General features: G+C 43.4%; 1 protein-coding gene across 1 annotated transcript in view; it reads right to left on the reverse strand.

The window, feature by feature from the left end:
- Positions 1-18,491, reverse strand: part of frmpd3 (FERM and PDZ domain containing 3) — a 196,397-nt gene that overhangs the window by 50,792 nt on the left and 127,114 nt on the right. Inside the window, exons 10-11 of the mRNA XM_068046996.1 lie at positions 15,755-15,891; positions 10,265-10,391 (exon numbers count right to left, since the gene is read on the reverse strand). Of these exons, the coding sequence (XP_067903097.1) occupies positions 10,265-10,391; positions 15,755-15,891 (264 nt within the window). The remainder of the gene's footprint in view (positions 1-10,264; positions 10,392-15,754; positions 15,892-18,491) is intronic.

An 18,491-nucleotide genomic window follows, 5' to 3' on the forward strand; every position in this document is an offset into this window, starting at 1 on the left:
ATGAATGAAGTCCAAAGAAATTTATGCAAAGCAAATAAGCTATTTGCAGAGTAATTTGGGATTGAATCAGAATTTGTATCAACAAATAAAAGCTCTAAACTTTATGTCAATCATTCTGCAAATTCATGTAAATTAAACACAAAGCATTTTAAAACTTACTTCATACCAGGGGTTTGTATAGCAGCCCCTTTTGACAAGTGCAAAACAAACACAGGATAGTAGATGGGTGTTAAAGTGGATGGTTCATGGCTTGGGTTCTAATTATAACTTTTCTGATTGGATGTGCCCAATTTGAAAATCTGTTGCCCTAAATCTCTGCCCATTTTGTCCAGTGAATTTCCAGAAAACAAAAACAGGGGCAGGAAGCTCCCACCTGAAACAAATAGAGTTTTTTTTCCAAAAATATACTTATTCATAAAAATCTGTAAAAAAAAATACATTACAAAACAGTTCAAAACAGCACCAAATTGACATTCCAAAAAGTGCAAAGGAAATCAGTTTTTTTCAATATAGGAGTGAGTTGCCTCACAGCCCTTCCATTCCATTTTACATGCCACGTACATTTTACAGAAAACCCATATTTGGTGTATACAGCCCGAGAGGTTTCCCATGGGTCCAGCCACTCAGCTCACTTTTGTGGCAGGACCTTATACAGTGGTCTTTCCCCATTGAGCCTTTGCAGCGGCTGCCCCAAGCTTTAGTGCGTCCCTCAGCACGTAGTCCTGGACCTTGGAAAGTGCCAGTCTGCAACACTCAGTCGTGGACAACTCTTTGCGCTGGAAGAGCAACAAGTTTCGGGCAGACCAAAGAGCGTCTTTCACCGAATTGATGGTCCTCCAACAGCAGTTGATGTTTATCTTGGTGTGTGTCCCTGGGAACAGCCCGTAGAGCACAGACTCCTGTGTTACAGAGCTGCTTGGGATGAACCTCAACAAAAACCACTGCATCTCTTTCCACACCTGCTTTTCAAAGACACATTCCAACTGTTTGTTGGAGTTTGTTGGTATATTAAAGATAGGGATGTGTCATTTCTTCCTGAATGCTATATCTTGATGTTTTATGCCTGCTAGATGCTGAGTCATCTTTACGACCATTTTAGAAAGAACTTGCACTTATATATGGGCGGCACAGTGGCGCAGTGGTTAGCACCGCAGCCTCACAGCTCCAGGGACTCGGGTTCGATTCTGGGTACTGCCTGTGCGGAGTTTGCAAGTTCTCCCTGTGTCTGCGTGGGTTTTTGCCGGGTGCTCCGGTTTCCTCCTACATCCAAAGACTTGCAGGTGATAGGTAAATTGGCCGTTGTAAATTGCCCCTAGTGTAGGCAGGTGATAGGGAATATGGGATTACTGTAAGGTTAGTATAAATGGGTGGTTGTTGGTCGGCACAGACTTCGGTGGGCCAAAGGGCCTGTTTCAGTGCTGTATCTATAAATAAAATAAAAATAAATAACAACTTTTACGACATCAGGATGTTTCAAAGCACTTTACGGCCAATGAATTACTTTTGAGGTACTGAAGTAGGCAAACATGGCGGCCAATATGCTCACAGCAAGGTCACACATTACACAATTAGTAATGAGATAAATGACCAGATTATATTTTTGGTGATGTTGGTTGAAGGGTAAATATTGGCCAGGAAACCAGGGTAACTCTCCTGCTCTTCTTCCAATAGTGCTATGGGATCTTTTACACACACTTGGGATGGCAGTAGGCAGGGCCTCAGTTTAATGCCTCATCCAAAAAACAGCACCTCCTAAGAAAAGCATTCCCTTAATACGGCACTGAGGTATCAGCCTAGATTATGTGTTCAAGTCTCCAGTTTGGTGCTTGAACCCATAACCTTCTGAGTCAGAGGTAACAGTGCACTACGACTAAACCAAGGCTGATACAAGATATATAAAGTTGCTAGCAAATGAGCTGTGTCCAGAAATTCACTTACAGCACATAATAGGAAGATTCAATGGACCGTTTTCAAGCCATTTCTGCACCATTTCTGGAGGAAAGCAATGCAGTTTATCTAACAGGAGGTGGTAGGTAATGCTGTGTACATTACCTACCTACCAACATTACCTGGAAACAGCTGAGGGAGAAGATAATCCAATGGTACTATTTATCAGCCAGATGGCCTAAGTATGTAAGCCATAAAGTATTGCCTGTCAACTTGTTGCAAATTTACTGCTGGCCCATGCCAAGCCCACACAGACAAATATCCCATATTGCAATGGGGGCATATTCAAGCTGAAACCCTTGGTACACTAATAACCTTCAAAGACCTTCATATATATAATCATTGTAAGACTGCCTAGCTGCATGATACAAAGCATATATATTTGTCAAGGTGTATGGGTTCCATCAATTTATAATATTTAACTTGAAGTTGGCCCTATCTGGAGTACTGTGTTCAATTTTGGCCACCGAATATTGGGAAAGATAAAGTGCCCTTGCATGGGGTACAGCACAGCAGCACAGATTCGCCAGACTTATACAAGGACTTAAAGCGTTAAATTAGGACATGTATTGTATTCTCATAAGTCTAGAAGATTTATCTAATCAAAATATTGAAGGGATTTGATAGAGTTCGTTTGTTCATTGGTGTCATCTTCTCCCCAGAAGGTTGACTGCCATGGAGCTCCATCTCTGTCTGTTCTGTGCTGCCCTTACACATTCTGCATAGGTCAACTGCATCCAGTCCAATATATCCAACATCCATTTTCTTTTCTGCTTTCCTCTCCTACATTTTCTGTCAACCTGTCCTTCCAATAATTGTCTCTGTATATCTTCTGCTCTAATGATGTGTCTGAAATATTGTATCTTTCTCTCTTTGATGTTATCCACTAATTTCCTCTTCTCTCCAGTCATTTCCAGCACTTCCTCATTAGTCTTTCTGTCTGTGTGGGATATGTGGAACATCCTCCTATATGTCCACATCTTGAATGCATTCAGTTTATCAACAGTCTCTTTGTTTATTGTCCATGTCTCTGAGGCATGTAACATAGATGACAAAATGTAGCACCTCAGCATTCTTTTTAAGAATTAGGTTCAGTTTCTTTGATGTTAACAAGTCCTTCATTCTGACAAAGCTGGTCTTGGCTATCTTAGTTCTCCTTCGGATCTCACAATCACATCTCCCATCGTCTGTGATAATCTGCCCAAGGTAATTGAACCTTTTCACTTGTTCCAAGATTTGTCTATTTACTTCAATTTTCACTTTTGGAGTTAGGTCTCTGTTTATCGCAATTGTCTTGGTTTTCTTCATATTCATTCATAATCCAAATTCCACACTCCTCGCATTCACTTTGTTTACAATTTCCTCTAGCGCCTCTTCTAACTCTGCAATCAGTACAGTGTCATCTGTGTATCTCAAGTTGTTAGTTAATGCTCAACCCACCAATGTTGCAACCTGGTAGATGTTCTATGTCTCTGAAGATAGCTTCAGTGTACAGGTTGAACAGTTTTGGGGACATAACACACTCCTCTTTTGATTGGGAAACTGTCTGACAAGCTGTTATCAAGACTCATCGCAGCTGATTGGTTCCAATATAGATTCTGAATTATCCTTTTATCATTTCTGTCAATCTCTAGTTTGTGTAAGCATTCTGTTATTTTCTGATGGTATACTCTATCAAATGCCTTCTCATAGTCTATAAAGCATACATACATAGGTTTTTGCACTTCCAAATATCTTTCAATGACTACTCTCAAATCAAAGATGCCCTCTCTTATTCCTTTCTTTGATCAGAATCCTGACTGACTATCATCTATCTCTGCTTCTATAGACTGGTCATTTCTTTCCAAAATGATTATTAAAATCATTTTTATCACATGGCTCATGAGGCTTATTTTGCTGTGCTCTGAACACTCTAGGGCTTTTGGTTTCTTTGGGAGCTTAATGAACATTGACTGCATACGATCCTGTTCTGTAAATTTTTTTTGCAGAGGTCTGTCAGTTTCCCGAAGCTAATACCATTCAGGGCTTTCAGGCATTCTGTTGATTTCAGGTGCTTTCTCACTTTCATTCCTTTGATCGCTGCACTGATTGTTGCCTCTATTATCTCTGGTCCTTCTCTTCCCTCTCATGGTAGCAATTCACTTCTGTCTTCATTGTCATACAGCTCTCTGATGTTCTCCACCCATCGTTTCTCTACCCTGTCTTTTTTGAAGAGAAGTTCACCTTCCTTGCTCCTTATACAGTCACCATTTGTTGTTATTCTTTTCTTATCTGTCAGTGCTTTAACTTTCTCATGCAATGCTCTCATATTGTGCCTTTTCTCTAGTTCTTCTATTTCGTTGCAATGGTCTTCATTCCACTTTTCCTTGGTTGCTCTACATGCTTTTTTATCTGTTTTTCTATTTCATCATATTCTTCTTTATTGTTCTTATTCTGTATCCTTTTCTCCATCATATCTAGTATTTCACCAATCATCCACTCTTGATGTTTCCTCCTCTCTTTCTTAGGGACTATCTCAGCTACTTCATGTTTCATGTTCTGTTTCAACCTTTCCCAGTGCCTTTCTGTCATTTCCTCCTCACTAAGATCTTCATCTGTTCCTTCCTGAAGTAAAGCTTCATACTTATTAATAACCTCCACAGCGTACTTTTTCATCACTTCTTCCTCTCTCAGTCTGTCTAGGTTGGCTTGATCTTTCATTGAATTTCTTTTTGGGATTTTCAGCCTGATCTTCATCTTCATTACAAGCAGGCAGTGTTCTGAATTGATGTCTACACCTGGGTAAGTGAAGGCACTTTTGATGCTGTTCTTGTATCTTTCATTGATCATCAAAAAATCTATTTGATTGCTGTGAACATCTCCTGAACTCTGAGGTGTACAGTCTTCTTAGGTGTTGTTTAAAGAGTGTAGTCAAGTTGTTTTCCTCACAGAACTGTATCAGGCATTCACCTCTGCTGTTCTTCGTTCCTATTCCATAAGCTCCCATCGCATTTCCACACCTCTCTCTGCGAACTCTTGCGTTCAAATCACCCCTCACCCATGATGTCTCCACTCTTCACATGCTTCAATGCTTCTTGCACCTCCTAATAGAATACTTCCACTTCTTCATCACTGTGATCCTGCGTGGGTCCCATACAGTTGTAAACACATGATGTTCATTGGTTTCCTTTTAAATTTTGCCATAATCACTCTCTCTGATATCCCTTCATGGTGCTTGCTACCTTCTTTGTCATATTTATTCCAACTCCATTCTTATGTTCACTGCAACCTGAGAAGATCATCAACTGCTTTCCTTTGTCTATTTTCCCAGATTCTGTCCATCTAACTTCTGCCAATCCTAAAGTGTTGATGTTGAGTTTTACTATTTCTTTCATGCAGTTGTTTACCACTCTGGTAGTGTGTCCTCACATTCCAAGCTCCGATTTAAAGAGTTCTTGTCAGGATTTGAAAGTAGCATCATCAGATGGTAGCCTTTCTTCTGAGTTTGGACTGTCCTATCATTCACCCAACTATTCCTACTTTCTAGCAAGTCCTCTTCTTCCCTGTTCCTATTTACAGTAGACATCTCCGCAGGGGGCCCAGATCTGCCTACAACACTACTATTGTCTATACTAGATTTCATGACTAACTATGGGTGAATACTTGGTGAGTATGCTGTCTCTTCCAAGGTGAATGGTTATTTGTTCCTTAAGCACCATGACTCTGCCCTAGATGTGTCACACATTTTACTGTTGCACCTTCTGAGCCATTCACTCTGAGCAGTGAGTTTTTCTGCCTCAGCCACTGGTCCAGGCTTTGTGCACATTGAAAAGGATGATGTCCCTTGTACAGTATCTTGTGAAGTTGCTGTTCCCTCTCACTTAGTCTAGCACGCCAGCTGAGGTGAGGTCCCAGGGTGTGCTCGCTGGTGTGTATTACCAGCTCCTTGGAAGCAGAAGTAAGAGTTACATAGCAGTAGGAGACCAGTGATCCTTGTCCACACCCATGCAGTCATGAATGTGCGGCTGACAAGGGTACAAAGGGACTACTCGTCACGTACAGAGAAACTCCTCTATTGGGGGAATCCAAAACAAAAGTACATATTCTGAAAATAAGAGCTCGATCAATTAGGAGTGAAATCATAAAGCACATTTTCACCCAAAGAATGGTAGAAATCTGGAACTCACTGGCTCAATTGAAATTTTCAAGACTGGGAGCGATAGAATTTTGTTGGGTATGGATGACAAGGGATGTGGAAAGACAGGTAGATTGAGCTGAGGTACAGATCAGCCATATCTAATTGAATGATGGAACAGGCTCAAGAGGCTGATTGGCCTACCGTTGCTCCTATGTTCCGAAGCAGCATGTACATATTCAAGTACTGCTTTGCTGGCATGGCAAGATAGCATGTTTAAAAAAAAAACCCAACTTGGACTGGAAGAGGGCCCAATAATCAGCGTACAGCTGAAGAAGGCACAAAAAAGTTATAAATTATCTTATTAGGGCCAGGAGCAGGACTGCTTCTCCAGCCCCCATAAAAATAATTTGGTTGATAGCACCCAAGCTTACCAATTGCAACCCCTCCTACAAGGACTCAGCTTACTGCCAGCCGAGCTGCCTTTGAGCTGCTCAATATTGAACCAGTTTGGTACCTGCAGCTCGCTGGCTTTATTTAAATGAGGACTGGACCTCAAAATATCCCAGGCCTCTGTGCTGCGATTTATTTATTTTTTATGATTTGTTCATGGGATGTGGGTGTCACTGGCTAGGCCAGCATTTATTGCCCATTCCTAATTGTCCTTGAGAAGGTGGTGGTGAGTCGCCTTCTTGAACCACTGCAGTCCTCGTGGGGTAGGCACACCCACAGTGCTGTTCAGAAGGGAGTTCCAGGATTTTGACCCAGCGACAGTGAAGGAACGGCGATATAGTTCCAAGTCAGGATGGCGTGTGGCTTGGAGGGGACTTGCAGGTGGTGGTGTTCGCATGCATCTGCTGCTCTTGTCCTTCTAGGCGGTCGAGGTTACAGGTTTGGAAGATGTTGTCGAAGGAGCCTTGGTGATGGTATACACTGCTGCCACTGTGTGTCGGTGGTGAATGGAGTGAATGTCAAAGGTTGTGGATGGGATGCCAATCAAGCAGGCTGCTTTTTCCTGGATGGTGTTGAGCTTCTTGAGTTTTGTTGGAGCTGCACCCATCCAGGCAAGTGGAGAGTATTCCATCACACTTCTGACTTGTGCCTTGTATATGGTGGACAGGCATTGGGGAGACAGCAGGTGAGTTACTCGATGCAGAATTCCCAGCCTCTGACCTGCTCTTGTAGCTACAGTATTTATGTGGCTGGATCAGTTCAGTTTCTGGTCAATGGTAACCCCGAGGAGGTTGATAGTGGAGGATTCAGCGATGGTAATGCCATTGAACATCAAGGGGAGATGGTTAGTTTCTCTCTTGTTTGAGATGGTCATTGCTTGCCACTTGTGTTGCGCGAATGTTACTTGCCACTTATCAGCCCAAGCCTGGATGTTGTCCAAGTCTTGCTGCATCTGAATGTGGGCTGTTTGAGTATCTGAGGAGTCACGAATGATGCTGAACATTGTGCAATCATCAGCGAACATCCCACTTCTGACCTTATGATGAAGGGGAATTAAGTGATGAAGCAGCTGAAGATGGTTGGGACCAGGATACTACCCTGAGGAACTCCTGCAGTGATATCCTGGGACTGAGATGATTGACCTCCAACAACCACAACCCATCTTGCATTGTGCTAAGTATGACTAACCAATGGAGGGTTTCCCACCCCGATACCAATTGACTCCAGTTTTGTTCGGGCTCCTTGATGCCATAATCAGTCAAATGCTGCCTTGATGCCGAGGGCAGTCACTCTCACCTCATCTCTGGAGTTCAACTCTTCTGTCCATGTTTGGACCAAGGCTGTAAATAGGTTAGGAGCTGAGTGACCATGGCGGAACCCAAGCTGAGCATCAGTGAGCAGGTTTTTGCTGAGTAAGTGCCGCTTGATAACGCTGTCGATGTCCCTTCTCATCACTTTACTGATGATTGAGAGTAGACTGATGGGGCGGTAATTGTCCATGTTAGATTTGTCCTGCTTTTTGCGGACTGGACATATCTGGGCAATTTCCCACATTGCCAGGTAGATGCCAGTGTTGTAGCTGCACTGGAAAAGCTAGGTTTGGGGCATGCCTAGGTCTGGAGTACTAGTCTTCAGTACTATTGTTGGAATGTTGTCAGGGCCCACAGCCTTTACAGTATCCAGTGCCGTCAGCTGTTTCTTGATATCGCATGGAGTGAATCGGATTGGCTGAAGACTGGCATCTGTGATGCTGGGGAACTCAGGAGAAGGCCGAGATGGATCATCCACTCGGCACTTCTGGCTGAAGGTGGATGCAAATGCTTCAGCCATGTCTTTTGCGCTGAGGTTCTGGGCTCCCCCACCATTCAGGATGGGGATATTTCTGGAACTTCCTCCTCCTGTCAGTTGTTGAGTTGTCAACCACCATTCACGACTGGATGTGGCAGGTCCAAGAGCTTAGACCTGATCCGTTGGTTGTGGGACTGCTTAGCCCTGTCTATCACATGCTGCTTCCACTGTTTGGCATGCAAGTAGTCCTGTGTTGTAGCTTTACCAAACTGACACCTCAATTTTAGGTATACCTGGTGCTGCCCCCGGCATGCCTTCCTGCACACTTCATTGAACCACGGTTGGTTTCCCCGGCTTGATGGTAATGGTAGAAAGGGGGATATGCTGGGCCATGAGGTTACAGATTGTGGTTGAATGCAGTTCTGCTGCTGCTGATGGCCCACAGCACCTCATGGATGCCCAGTTGTGGGTTGCTTGATCTGTTCGAAATCTATCCCATTTAGCATGGTGTTTGCGTCACACAATTCTCCACAAGGACTGTGTGGTGGTTACTCATACCAATACTGTCATGGACAGATGGATCTGGGACAGGTAGATTGTTGAGGATTAGGTCAAGTAGGTTTTTCCGTCTTGTCGGTTCCCTCACCACATGCCACAGACCCTGTCTAGCAGCTATGTCCTTTAGGACTGAGCCAACTGTGGTGCTACCGAGCCACTCTTGGTAGTGGACATTGACGTCCCCCAGCAAGAGTACATTTTGTTCCCTCGCTTCCCTCAATGCTTCTTCCAATTGGTGTTCAACATGGAGAAGCACTGATTCATTAGCCGAAGGGGTGGGGGGGGGGGTGGGTGGTGGGGTGGTGCGGTAGGTGGTAATCAGCAGGAGGTTTCTTTGCCCTTGTTTGACCTGATGCCATGAGACTTAATGGGGTCTGGAGTCAATGTTGAGGACTCCCAGGACAACTTCCTCCTTACTGTATACCATTGTGCTACCGTCTCTGGTGGGTCTGTCCTGCCGGTGGGACAGGACATACCCAGGGATGGTGATGTCTGGGACATTGCTGTGGGTCTGGAGTAACATGTAGGCCAGACCAGGTGAGGACAGCAGATTTCCTTCCCTAAAGGACATTAGTGAACCAGATGAGTTTTTACAACAATCAACAGTTGTTTCATCGTGTTCATTAGACTAGCTTTTAATTCCAAATTTTTATTAATTGAATTCAAATTTCACCATCTACTATGCTGGTATTCAAACCCATGTTCCCACAGCATTAGCCTAGGCCTCTGGAACACTGGTCCAGTGACATTACCACTATGCCACACCTCCCCATCACAGACTGCCCAAAAGTTAAAATCTATCCTGTCTACAACTGGAGCACTGAACAATGATGCAAATGAGTTGATCCAAGAAATTTGAATGCTATTAAACATTACCATTCAGGGGGTTTAGTAACAGTTCTTAATGTTTTAGACACAACTTGTAACAATATAGACAAATCAGTCTCACAAGTGTTTAAGAAATTTTAAAAACAACCTTAACTTAACAAATAAAATAACGTGTCCTCCATAAAAACATACAGGAGCAATTTAATAGCTCTTTTGCTGATAAAGCCTGCTTTGTTTCAATTCAAATGAGATGCATGGAAAAAAAGAGCAAAATGGCACAAATTGTGCTGGTTCTTCGTTGAAATATATTTGTACCAAATCTGGAGTCTTTATGGGTCCAAGTACTTCTACTCACTAGATGCAAAAAACTGAATTGCAACCCAGAAAGAAATTGTTGCACAGTCTGCTCTCCCAATTTAGCATTTACTCTGCACCTATTGCGCACCTCTCCTGTAGCACGGGACCCCTGAATCGGCCCATTGATTTTTTTTAGCAATGAATGCAAATATCCAGTAAAGCTAAAATAAAATATTGCCTTGTTTTGAGTGTCCTGCTTAGCTTATTTTGTTTTTTTACCTTTTTGCCTGAAGGACCTGGGGCTTGAGTTGCTTTAAGATGATGCGCAAGGATTTTTCGTCTATGCTTTTCCTTCATGTACAGCAGAAGAGATGACGGCAAGAACATCTCTAGGCCCCACTCCTTCCTAGAAGATTCAACAAAGAAACAAACTGAAGTATTGTATTGTTCAGAGGTGAAGTAAGAAAGAAATGGAATCTGAGAAGTTGTACAAGCAACTATATTCTGACAGGGTCATCAGAGGAGTGGGGAGAACAAGACATACGTTTTGGTTCACCAAGGCCTTGTGTCTTGATGCTCTTCCATTCCTGGATCTTGGATATTGTAGTCTTCCACCATCTCAACACAATTGGAATAATTGTGAGGATGTCCTTGGGGACAAACTCATCATATCAATCCAAGGGAAGTCAAAAACATACAGAGGGAATATATAAGCTATTTTGCTCAGAAGGCCTTTCTTTCTGTCAGTGCAATAGACCTTGAAAATTAGTGATGTTTTCAGCTTAACTGGAGTGCTATCTGGGTGGGAGCAGATGGATTTTCAGCAGGATTCAATATTGTCCAGTCTCTGCCCTTCTTTCTGTCTATCAGAATTTTTGGCTCATGTTGCAGGGAGCCCACTCACAAATATGGGAATGATATTTTATGATGCAATTACAGCACCAGCACTATTAGAAGTGCTAGCTGCAAGGAATATCATTGGGTTCCTATTGCCCAGCATTGGTAAGGGCAATGAAAGCATTCAAAAATGAAAAGGCTAGGATTTCCCTATTGCAATTGACTGCACAGCAATAGAAACACCAATTTTTAAAATATCTTTGGTCTAGCACAATGACATTGTGGTCAGGACTGCTGCAGATTTTCTTTCTACAACCTGATCAGGTGCTTCAGTTACGCTGTTAGTGATGCAGATATCCGCCTGACCTATTCAAATAAGCTGACCCATATTCGGTCAGTGACACACATAGTGGGCATTCTGTTCCATTCCAGATCCAACCTAAAATGTCTTCAATGGAATTTTGGCCACATAATACTGTAATTTTAATTAAAAATGTGCAAGCTCTGTTAGATTACTGTTCATTGCATCAATGTGTGTTGAAATGGTTTGAGTGTTATCTTTAGGCCATGATCCAGGACATACTGCATTGCCTGATGAAATTCTTTGCAGTTTGCATACAATGTTGATATATCCAAAATACATTGCACCATATTTAGAAAGAAAGCTTTTCATTAATAACAAATAGAATTGTTGTTCCCAGCGAGATTCATTTTGAAAATATATTGGTGAGGGATTCAAGTTGCAGTTCTTGACCTGAAAGTACTGAGGGTCAAAGGGACCTTGGTGTACTTGTCCACAGATCACTGGAGGCAGCAGCACAGGTAGATAAGGTGGTTAGGAAGGCATATGGGATACTTGCCTTTATTAGACGGGGCATAGAATATAAGAGCAGGGAGGTTATGATAGAGTTGTATAAAATGCTAGTTAGGCCACAGCTGGAGTACTGTGTACAGTTCTGGTCGCCACACTATAGGAAGGATGTGATTGCACTGGAGAGGGTGCAGAGGAGATTCACCAGGATGTTGCCTGGGCTGGAGCATTTCAGCTATGAAGAGAGATAGGATAAGTAGGGTTGTTTTAATTAGAGCAGAGAAGGCTGAGGGGGCACCTGATTGAGGTATACAAAATTATGAGGGACTTTGATAGGGTAGATAGGAAGAAACTTTTTCCCTTAACGGAGGGGTCAATAACCAGGGGCATAGATTTAAGGTAAGGGGCAGGAAGTTTAGAGGGGATTTGAGGAAAATTTTTTTCACCCAGAGGGTGGCTGGAATCTGGAAAACACTGCCTGAAGAGATGGTAGAGGCAGGAACCCTCACAACATTTAAGAAGTATTTAAATGAGCACTTGAAATGCCATAGCATACAAGGCTACAGGCCAAGTGCTGGAAAATTGGATGAGAATAGATAGGTGCTTGATGGCCGACACGGACATGATGGGCCGAAGTCCCTGTTTCTGTGCTGTATAACTCTTTGACTCTATGAAAACTCTGGATAAGAATCACTCCAGATATATCTCGCGCAGTGAAATATCCATTCAGGAGATTTACATACTTTCCAACAAATGAACACTGTAATTATAAACTCTCAGCTGAAGAGAGACAGAGAAGGGCTGATTTTAACTCCCTCTGCCTGGCAGAAATGGAACAATATGGAGCTGGTCATCGCATGTTTGCGCTCTGTTGCTATTCTAACTTGGGCCTCCTGCTGGATGGCTCATGTGCCTGTTTGGTGTAGTATGCACTGCAGATGCTCTGCTCAGTTTAAGCTGGAAGTCAAGAGAAAAATAACCCATGAGAAAGTTAGTCTAAAATTATTTTTGTGGGGCCAGTGAGCGCAGGCGTGCTCCTCCAGATTTCCCAAGAATAATGTGGTTTGCTGTCATCTTAGGCTTCCCCCTCCGCCATTACTTCCCCCTCCATCCACAGCAGCGAGCTGCAGCTGAGGGCTCGTTCAGGGTGTGCAATTCGTTGGTGGCATGTTAGTGACGCCCCACCCTCACAATAGGCAGAGCATTCTAATTTGTTAAGACCCACCCTCAGGTCTCCAATTCCTCTTTTTCTCTGCTTCTTTGTAAATACTGTAATGCCGCAGAATAATGTTATAGAGTTACAATATACACTTAATGCTGAGCCACCCTGTTACTTTCTCATGCATTAAGCTCCCTGTTATTTTCTTCTCTTTGATGTGAGGAAGTTGGAGAATGCAATATTTTTTACTCTTTTGTTTTACATGAAGCGATGGTATCTCTTAATCTCTACTGCTTGCTCCAAGGTTACAGCAGACAGCCATGTACCAACCTACAGGACCTAATTCTAGGTGATCATACATAGCAACCTGGACAACTTACAAATAAAAAGAAAATAACTCTAAACGAATAGGGATAGGTATCATGTTGAGCTTAAAGTAATGAAAGCTGCTATCAGAGCAGCCAAAAGGCCAATGGAAAAGAAGGCTGTGGATAATTGTAGTAGTAATGGTAATTTTTTTCAGTTAATTTAGGAATCAGAGGGTGATAAAGGATTCCATCGAGCTATTAAAGGATTTCTCAGAGGAGATTCAGGCAGACTCCCAAGACATTGCAGAGATATTAAATGGCTATTTTGCATCAGTCTTTACTCCCATAGACAACACTTATTGACCATTAATGCCTCCACTACAAGATTGGTTTGCCCTGAGGCAGACCTTGAGACACCACTGCTAGCAACAAGGTAAGTTTTTCAAATTTACTTACCTGAAAGTGGAGCCTGGAGGAGCAGCAGTGCTCCATTCGATGTCACATTTAAAGAAAGCCTTACACTGCTCCTAATCAACCACCACCCTCCCAACCTGCCCAAGATCATTGCTACTCTTGATTCCCAGCCTCCTATTCTCGCCAAGCCAATTACAAGCTCCAGTCTCCGACCCTGACCTACAATCTCAATTCACATGTATGATCCTGACCCCATCTCAAATTCTGACCCCTGGCTTCCGGTCTTGACCCCAGCCTCTGATCTAGATCCCCGGTCTCCATCCTGACCCCTGCTTCCGATCCTGACCCCCGACTCTGACCCTCGACCTCCAACCCTGACCCTGGCTTCTGATCTCAACACCTGGCCTCCGATCCTGACCCCTGGCCTCCAATCTTGTCCTACAGCCTCTGATCTCAACCCTCAGCCTTCAATCCTGACCCCACCCATGAACCCGAACCCCGACCTTCTCTGCAATCCTCATCTTCAGCCTCCAATCCTCCCCTCCCAGCTTCACTTACTTGAGTACAGCAGTGACACCAGCAGAAACAAAGTTAATATTACAGGTTGCTGACCTTTCATTAGAACTGAAAAAAGTTAGGTGACAGATTTGAAGCAAGTAGAGAAGTAGGGAAAAGGAAAGGTGAGGAAAGAGCAAAAAGTAAGGTCTGTGATAAGGCAATAGGTAGGAGAAATTAAATGACAAAAGTGCTGATGGTGCAAGGCAAAAGGGGATAGTGATGGGACAAGTGTTATTAAGTATAATTGTTAAATTGTTTGTAAATTTGCTTATGCAATTGCTGCATTGACACAGAGGCACTCTTCTCCTTACCCATGCCTCAGCTCACACTGCTCTTCTCATGATGCTAGGGAGGTAGAAGTGGGGTTGGCACAGAAGGGGAAGCCATGAGTGTTTCTGAAATGGAAATGGGAGTGGATCTGCTTTTTGTTAAAGCAGAACAGTACCCATATAGTTTACATGGTTGGCATGTAGTTTATTTCTACTTCTTCAGTGCATGCTGGTGTTTTCCTCCCTGTTCCTCATCCATTGAAACTAGCACTGTTTTTCTCTTACCCTCAGTTCATGATGGAATCATTCCTTATCCTTTTCTGCATTTCATGCTGGCATGTTTCTTTCTGATTCCTCTTGGTTCAAGCTGCCATTCTATTTTTCTTGTGCCTCAGTGCCACTCCTGGCTTCTACCTGTTGCTACTTCAAGGGATTGGACAGTGAGAGTGGGACTTCCGGAGTTCATAAAACTATGGAAGAAATTCTGCCCATAGTGTGCCAGTGTACAATCACCTAGAGCAGCAGCAGTTAGCAGCTGGGAGTGATAGTGCGGGGCAGGGCCGAAAATGTTTTGAGAGGAGGAGTTATGTGAGGCACTGAGGAGTTTCTGGGAGTAGGGCTGATTTTTAGTCCTTAACGTGGACTAGTAAACAACATCCACAAAAAGCTGACTGTCTATGTGGTCCACCTGATCCCCCTCTTGCTAATAATTCCATATGTCAGATTTACTGTTGTTGGTAGAAGATCTCTCCTAGTCTTTTCATTTCTTTGTCCATGGCTGCTTCGGACAGGTTGCCTCGACCATAAATTTCATGAATCAGTTTGTTTCGCAGCTACTCACTAATTCTCCTAGTTTCTTTCAAACACAAAAGCTGCTGACTCTCTCATATGCTTTCTGTTAGGCCACACATAACCTTGCCCATTTATCCTCAAACTGTGGATTTTCACCCAGGCTCCACTTCCTCACCTGACTTCCTTCAGGTTGTAGGGACACCTTTAATCAGGTACCCTCAGACTGTGCTCTCCCTCATCTGGCTTCCCTTAGGTTCTGGGAATTCCTTCATTCAGATATAGCTTGACTGTTGGACTCATTTGCGTGGGTTCTCTTGGAAAAGCATATTACTACAATACTATATCTTCCAGTTTCAGTCTGTGCAGATTTGAGAAGAGGAGCATAAATATATTAATTTGCCTTTTATACCTTTATTGTTAGTGAATATTCTATTTCCTAGGAATTCTAGAAGATTTTATTGTGAAATATTAGATATCTTCATGCTTAAAGCAAAAACTATGAAAAAAGAACTTTTCAGAGTAAACTTAGCCTAAAGGATGTGTCTCAGCAGAATCCTTAGTTGCCCCATGCTCAGTGAGATATTCTACTGATTGTACTTTATTGTCAAGCAGGTCACTTACTCAACATTCCTGAGGGTGATTTTCTGATTGGTCCTTGCATTAGAGACTGTGATGTAGATGTGCAGCGCAGTCAGTTGCAGCATTACATCGTCTGCTAGATCACCACTGAATCGTTCTTTCATCACATCACTGCAGCTCTAAAGAAGGAAAGCAAGGACCCTCGAGGTTATTCAGTAAATATTAAAAACAGAGAAAAGCTCTGTCGATCCATACATTTTTTATGCTCCCAATTTTCTTGTCTCCTCTCATGAAAATGTTGATTCTTGCTGGATATTGTTGCCTTCCGGTACCTTTCTCAAGTGTGCATTTCTCATACATGAACCCCAGACAGTGAACATTGCCAGGCTACCTGACCAAAGGGGCGGGGGTGGGTAGGGGGAAGGGCACCTCAGTCCTCTCCTTACTGGACGCACACACATATTTCCTAGCAGCAGTCAATGAACAGCAAATAGGAGCAGGAATTCGGGCTAATTTTCTAATCGCTTGCCTGGAGACAATGAGATGATACATAACAAACTATATCACTGACCCAGCTGAAGTTGCCTGACTCAGTACAGAACAGGGTTTGAACCTGGGGACCTTCCTGACTTGCAAGGCCTACTGCTGCATCAGCAACATCTATGATATCACTCAAAAATATCAATTAACCAGTAGTAACCTCAAAAATTAAAATGGTATGCTGCAAATGTTGGCAGATCTCCTGAAAATACTTATTATTGTACAAGACTGTTTGTTCAGACTTGGAAGAGGTGCATCATTATATTGATGTAATAGTCATAACTGTAATACAAGTTAGAATGTTGATTGATTGCGCCTGTTTGTAAACTATTGCCCTGTAATTTATTACATTATATTATAAAAGCTTTCTGAGCAGCCTTTTGGGAGGGATTTGCCAAATTAGGGAAGAAGAATCACAGAATAATACAGTGCAGAAGAGGCCCTTCGGCCCATCGAGTCTGCACCAATGCATTAAAGACACCTGACCTGTCTACCTAATCCCATTTGCCAGCACTTGGCCCATAGCCTTGAATGTTATGACGTGCCAAGTGCTCATCCAGGTACTTTTTAAAGGATGTGAGGCAACCCGCCTCTACCACCCTCCCAGGCATACTCCAAGGCAAGAGATACTGATCCAGTGAAAATGAGTGGAGGTTATCAATGTACACATCTCTGTGTAGTGTTTTGCTGCAGGAAGTTTGTAAACAGGATGAACAGTGCTGCATCCATGTAGGCTGAGAAGCTAGTTAACTCAATGTGGGAGCTTCGTGTGGCAGTAAATGCACTGATCATTCACAAATTCAAAGTGTGCTCCAAGATATTAAGTATTTTGACTGCAGGAACCCAGTCTGATGGAGCGTGAACAGATAACTTGTAAATGCAGCTCTCATAGGGCCTCAATGTGACTATCTGCTTTATAGCCACTGAAATGTGATACATTAAAGTGAAAGCATCTCTTCTCTTTGTAAAGCTGCCTCTACAGTACCTATGTTATCACACACAGTCAAACTATCACCTCAACAAAAGAGAGTAAGACCTTCCCCTAACCAATATTCAAGTAAATAAATGTGACCATACAGACCAGAAGGCCATGTAAATCAACTAACTTGGTTTCATGCTGGCTGTCACTGTTTTAGGCTTTGGTCCACATGTTAGAATTTACTGCAACAACTAAGTGCAGACCGGGACCTCTCTCTTAACAATCTTCTTTCTTTCTTTCTTTCTTTGGCCTCCTTGTCTCAAGAGACAATGCGTAAGCGCCTGGAGATGGTCAGTGGTTTGTGAAGCAGCACCTGGAGTGGCTATAAAGGCCAATTCTAGAGTGACAGACTCTTCCACAAGTGCTGCAGATAAAATTGGTTGTCAGGGCTGTTAAACAGTTGGCTTTCCCCTTGCGCTTCCGTCTTTTTTCCTGCCAACAGAAGTCTCTTCGACTCGCCACTCTAGCTCTGGCGATCACTGGCAACTGATTCCCACAACTTGTGATCAACGTCACAGGACTTCATATCGTGTTTGCAGATGTCTTTAAAGCGGAGACATGGACAGCCGGTGGGTCTGATACCAGTGACAAGCTCGCTGTACAATGTGTCCTTGGGGATCCTGTCATCTTCCATGCGGCTCACATGGCCAAGCCATCTCAAGCGCCGCTGGCTCAGTAGGGTGTATATGCTGGGGATGTTGGCCGCCTCGAGGACTTCTGTGTTGTAGATACGGTCCTGCCACCTGATGCCAAGGATTCTCCGGAGGCAGCGAAGATGGAATGAATTGAGACGCCGCTCTTGGCTGACATACATTGTCCGGGGCTCACTGTCGTAGAGCAAGGTACTGAGGACACAGGCTTGATACACTCGGACTTTTGTGTTCCGTGTCAGTGCGCCATTTTCCCACACTCTCTTGGCAAATCTCGACATAGCAGTGGAAGCCTTTCCCATGTGCTTGTTGATTTCTGCATCGAGAGACAGGTTACTGGTGATAGTTGAGCCTAGGTAGGTAAACTCTTGAACCACTTCCAGAGCGTGGTTGCTGATATTGATGGATGGAGCATTTGTGACATCCTGTCCCATGATGTTCATTTTCTTGAGGCTGATGGTTAGGCCAAATTCGTTGCAGGCAGCCGCAAACCTGTCGATGAGACTCTGCAGACACTCTTCAGTGTGAGATGTTAATGCAGCATCATCAGAAAAAGGAGTTCCCTGATGAGGACTTTCCGTACTTTGGTCTTTGCTCTTAGACGGGCAAG

The sequence above is a fragment of the Heterodontus francisci genome, chromosome 15, assembly GCF_036365525.1.
Source record: "Heterodontus francisci isolate sHetFra1 chromosome 15, sHetFra1.hap1, whole genome shotgun sequence".
Taxonomy (NCBI): domain Eukaryota; kingdom Metazoa; phylum Chordata; class Chondrichthyes; order Heterodontiformes; family Heterodontidae; genus Heterodontus; species Heterodontus francisci.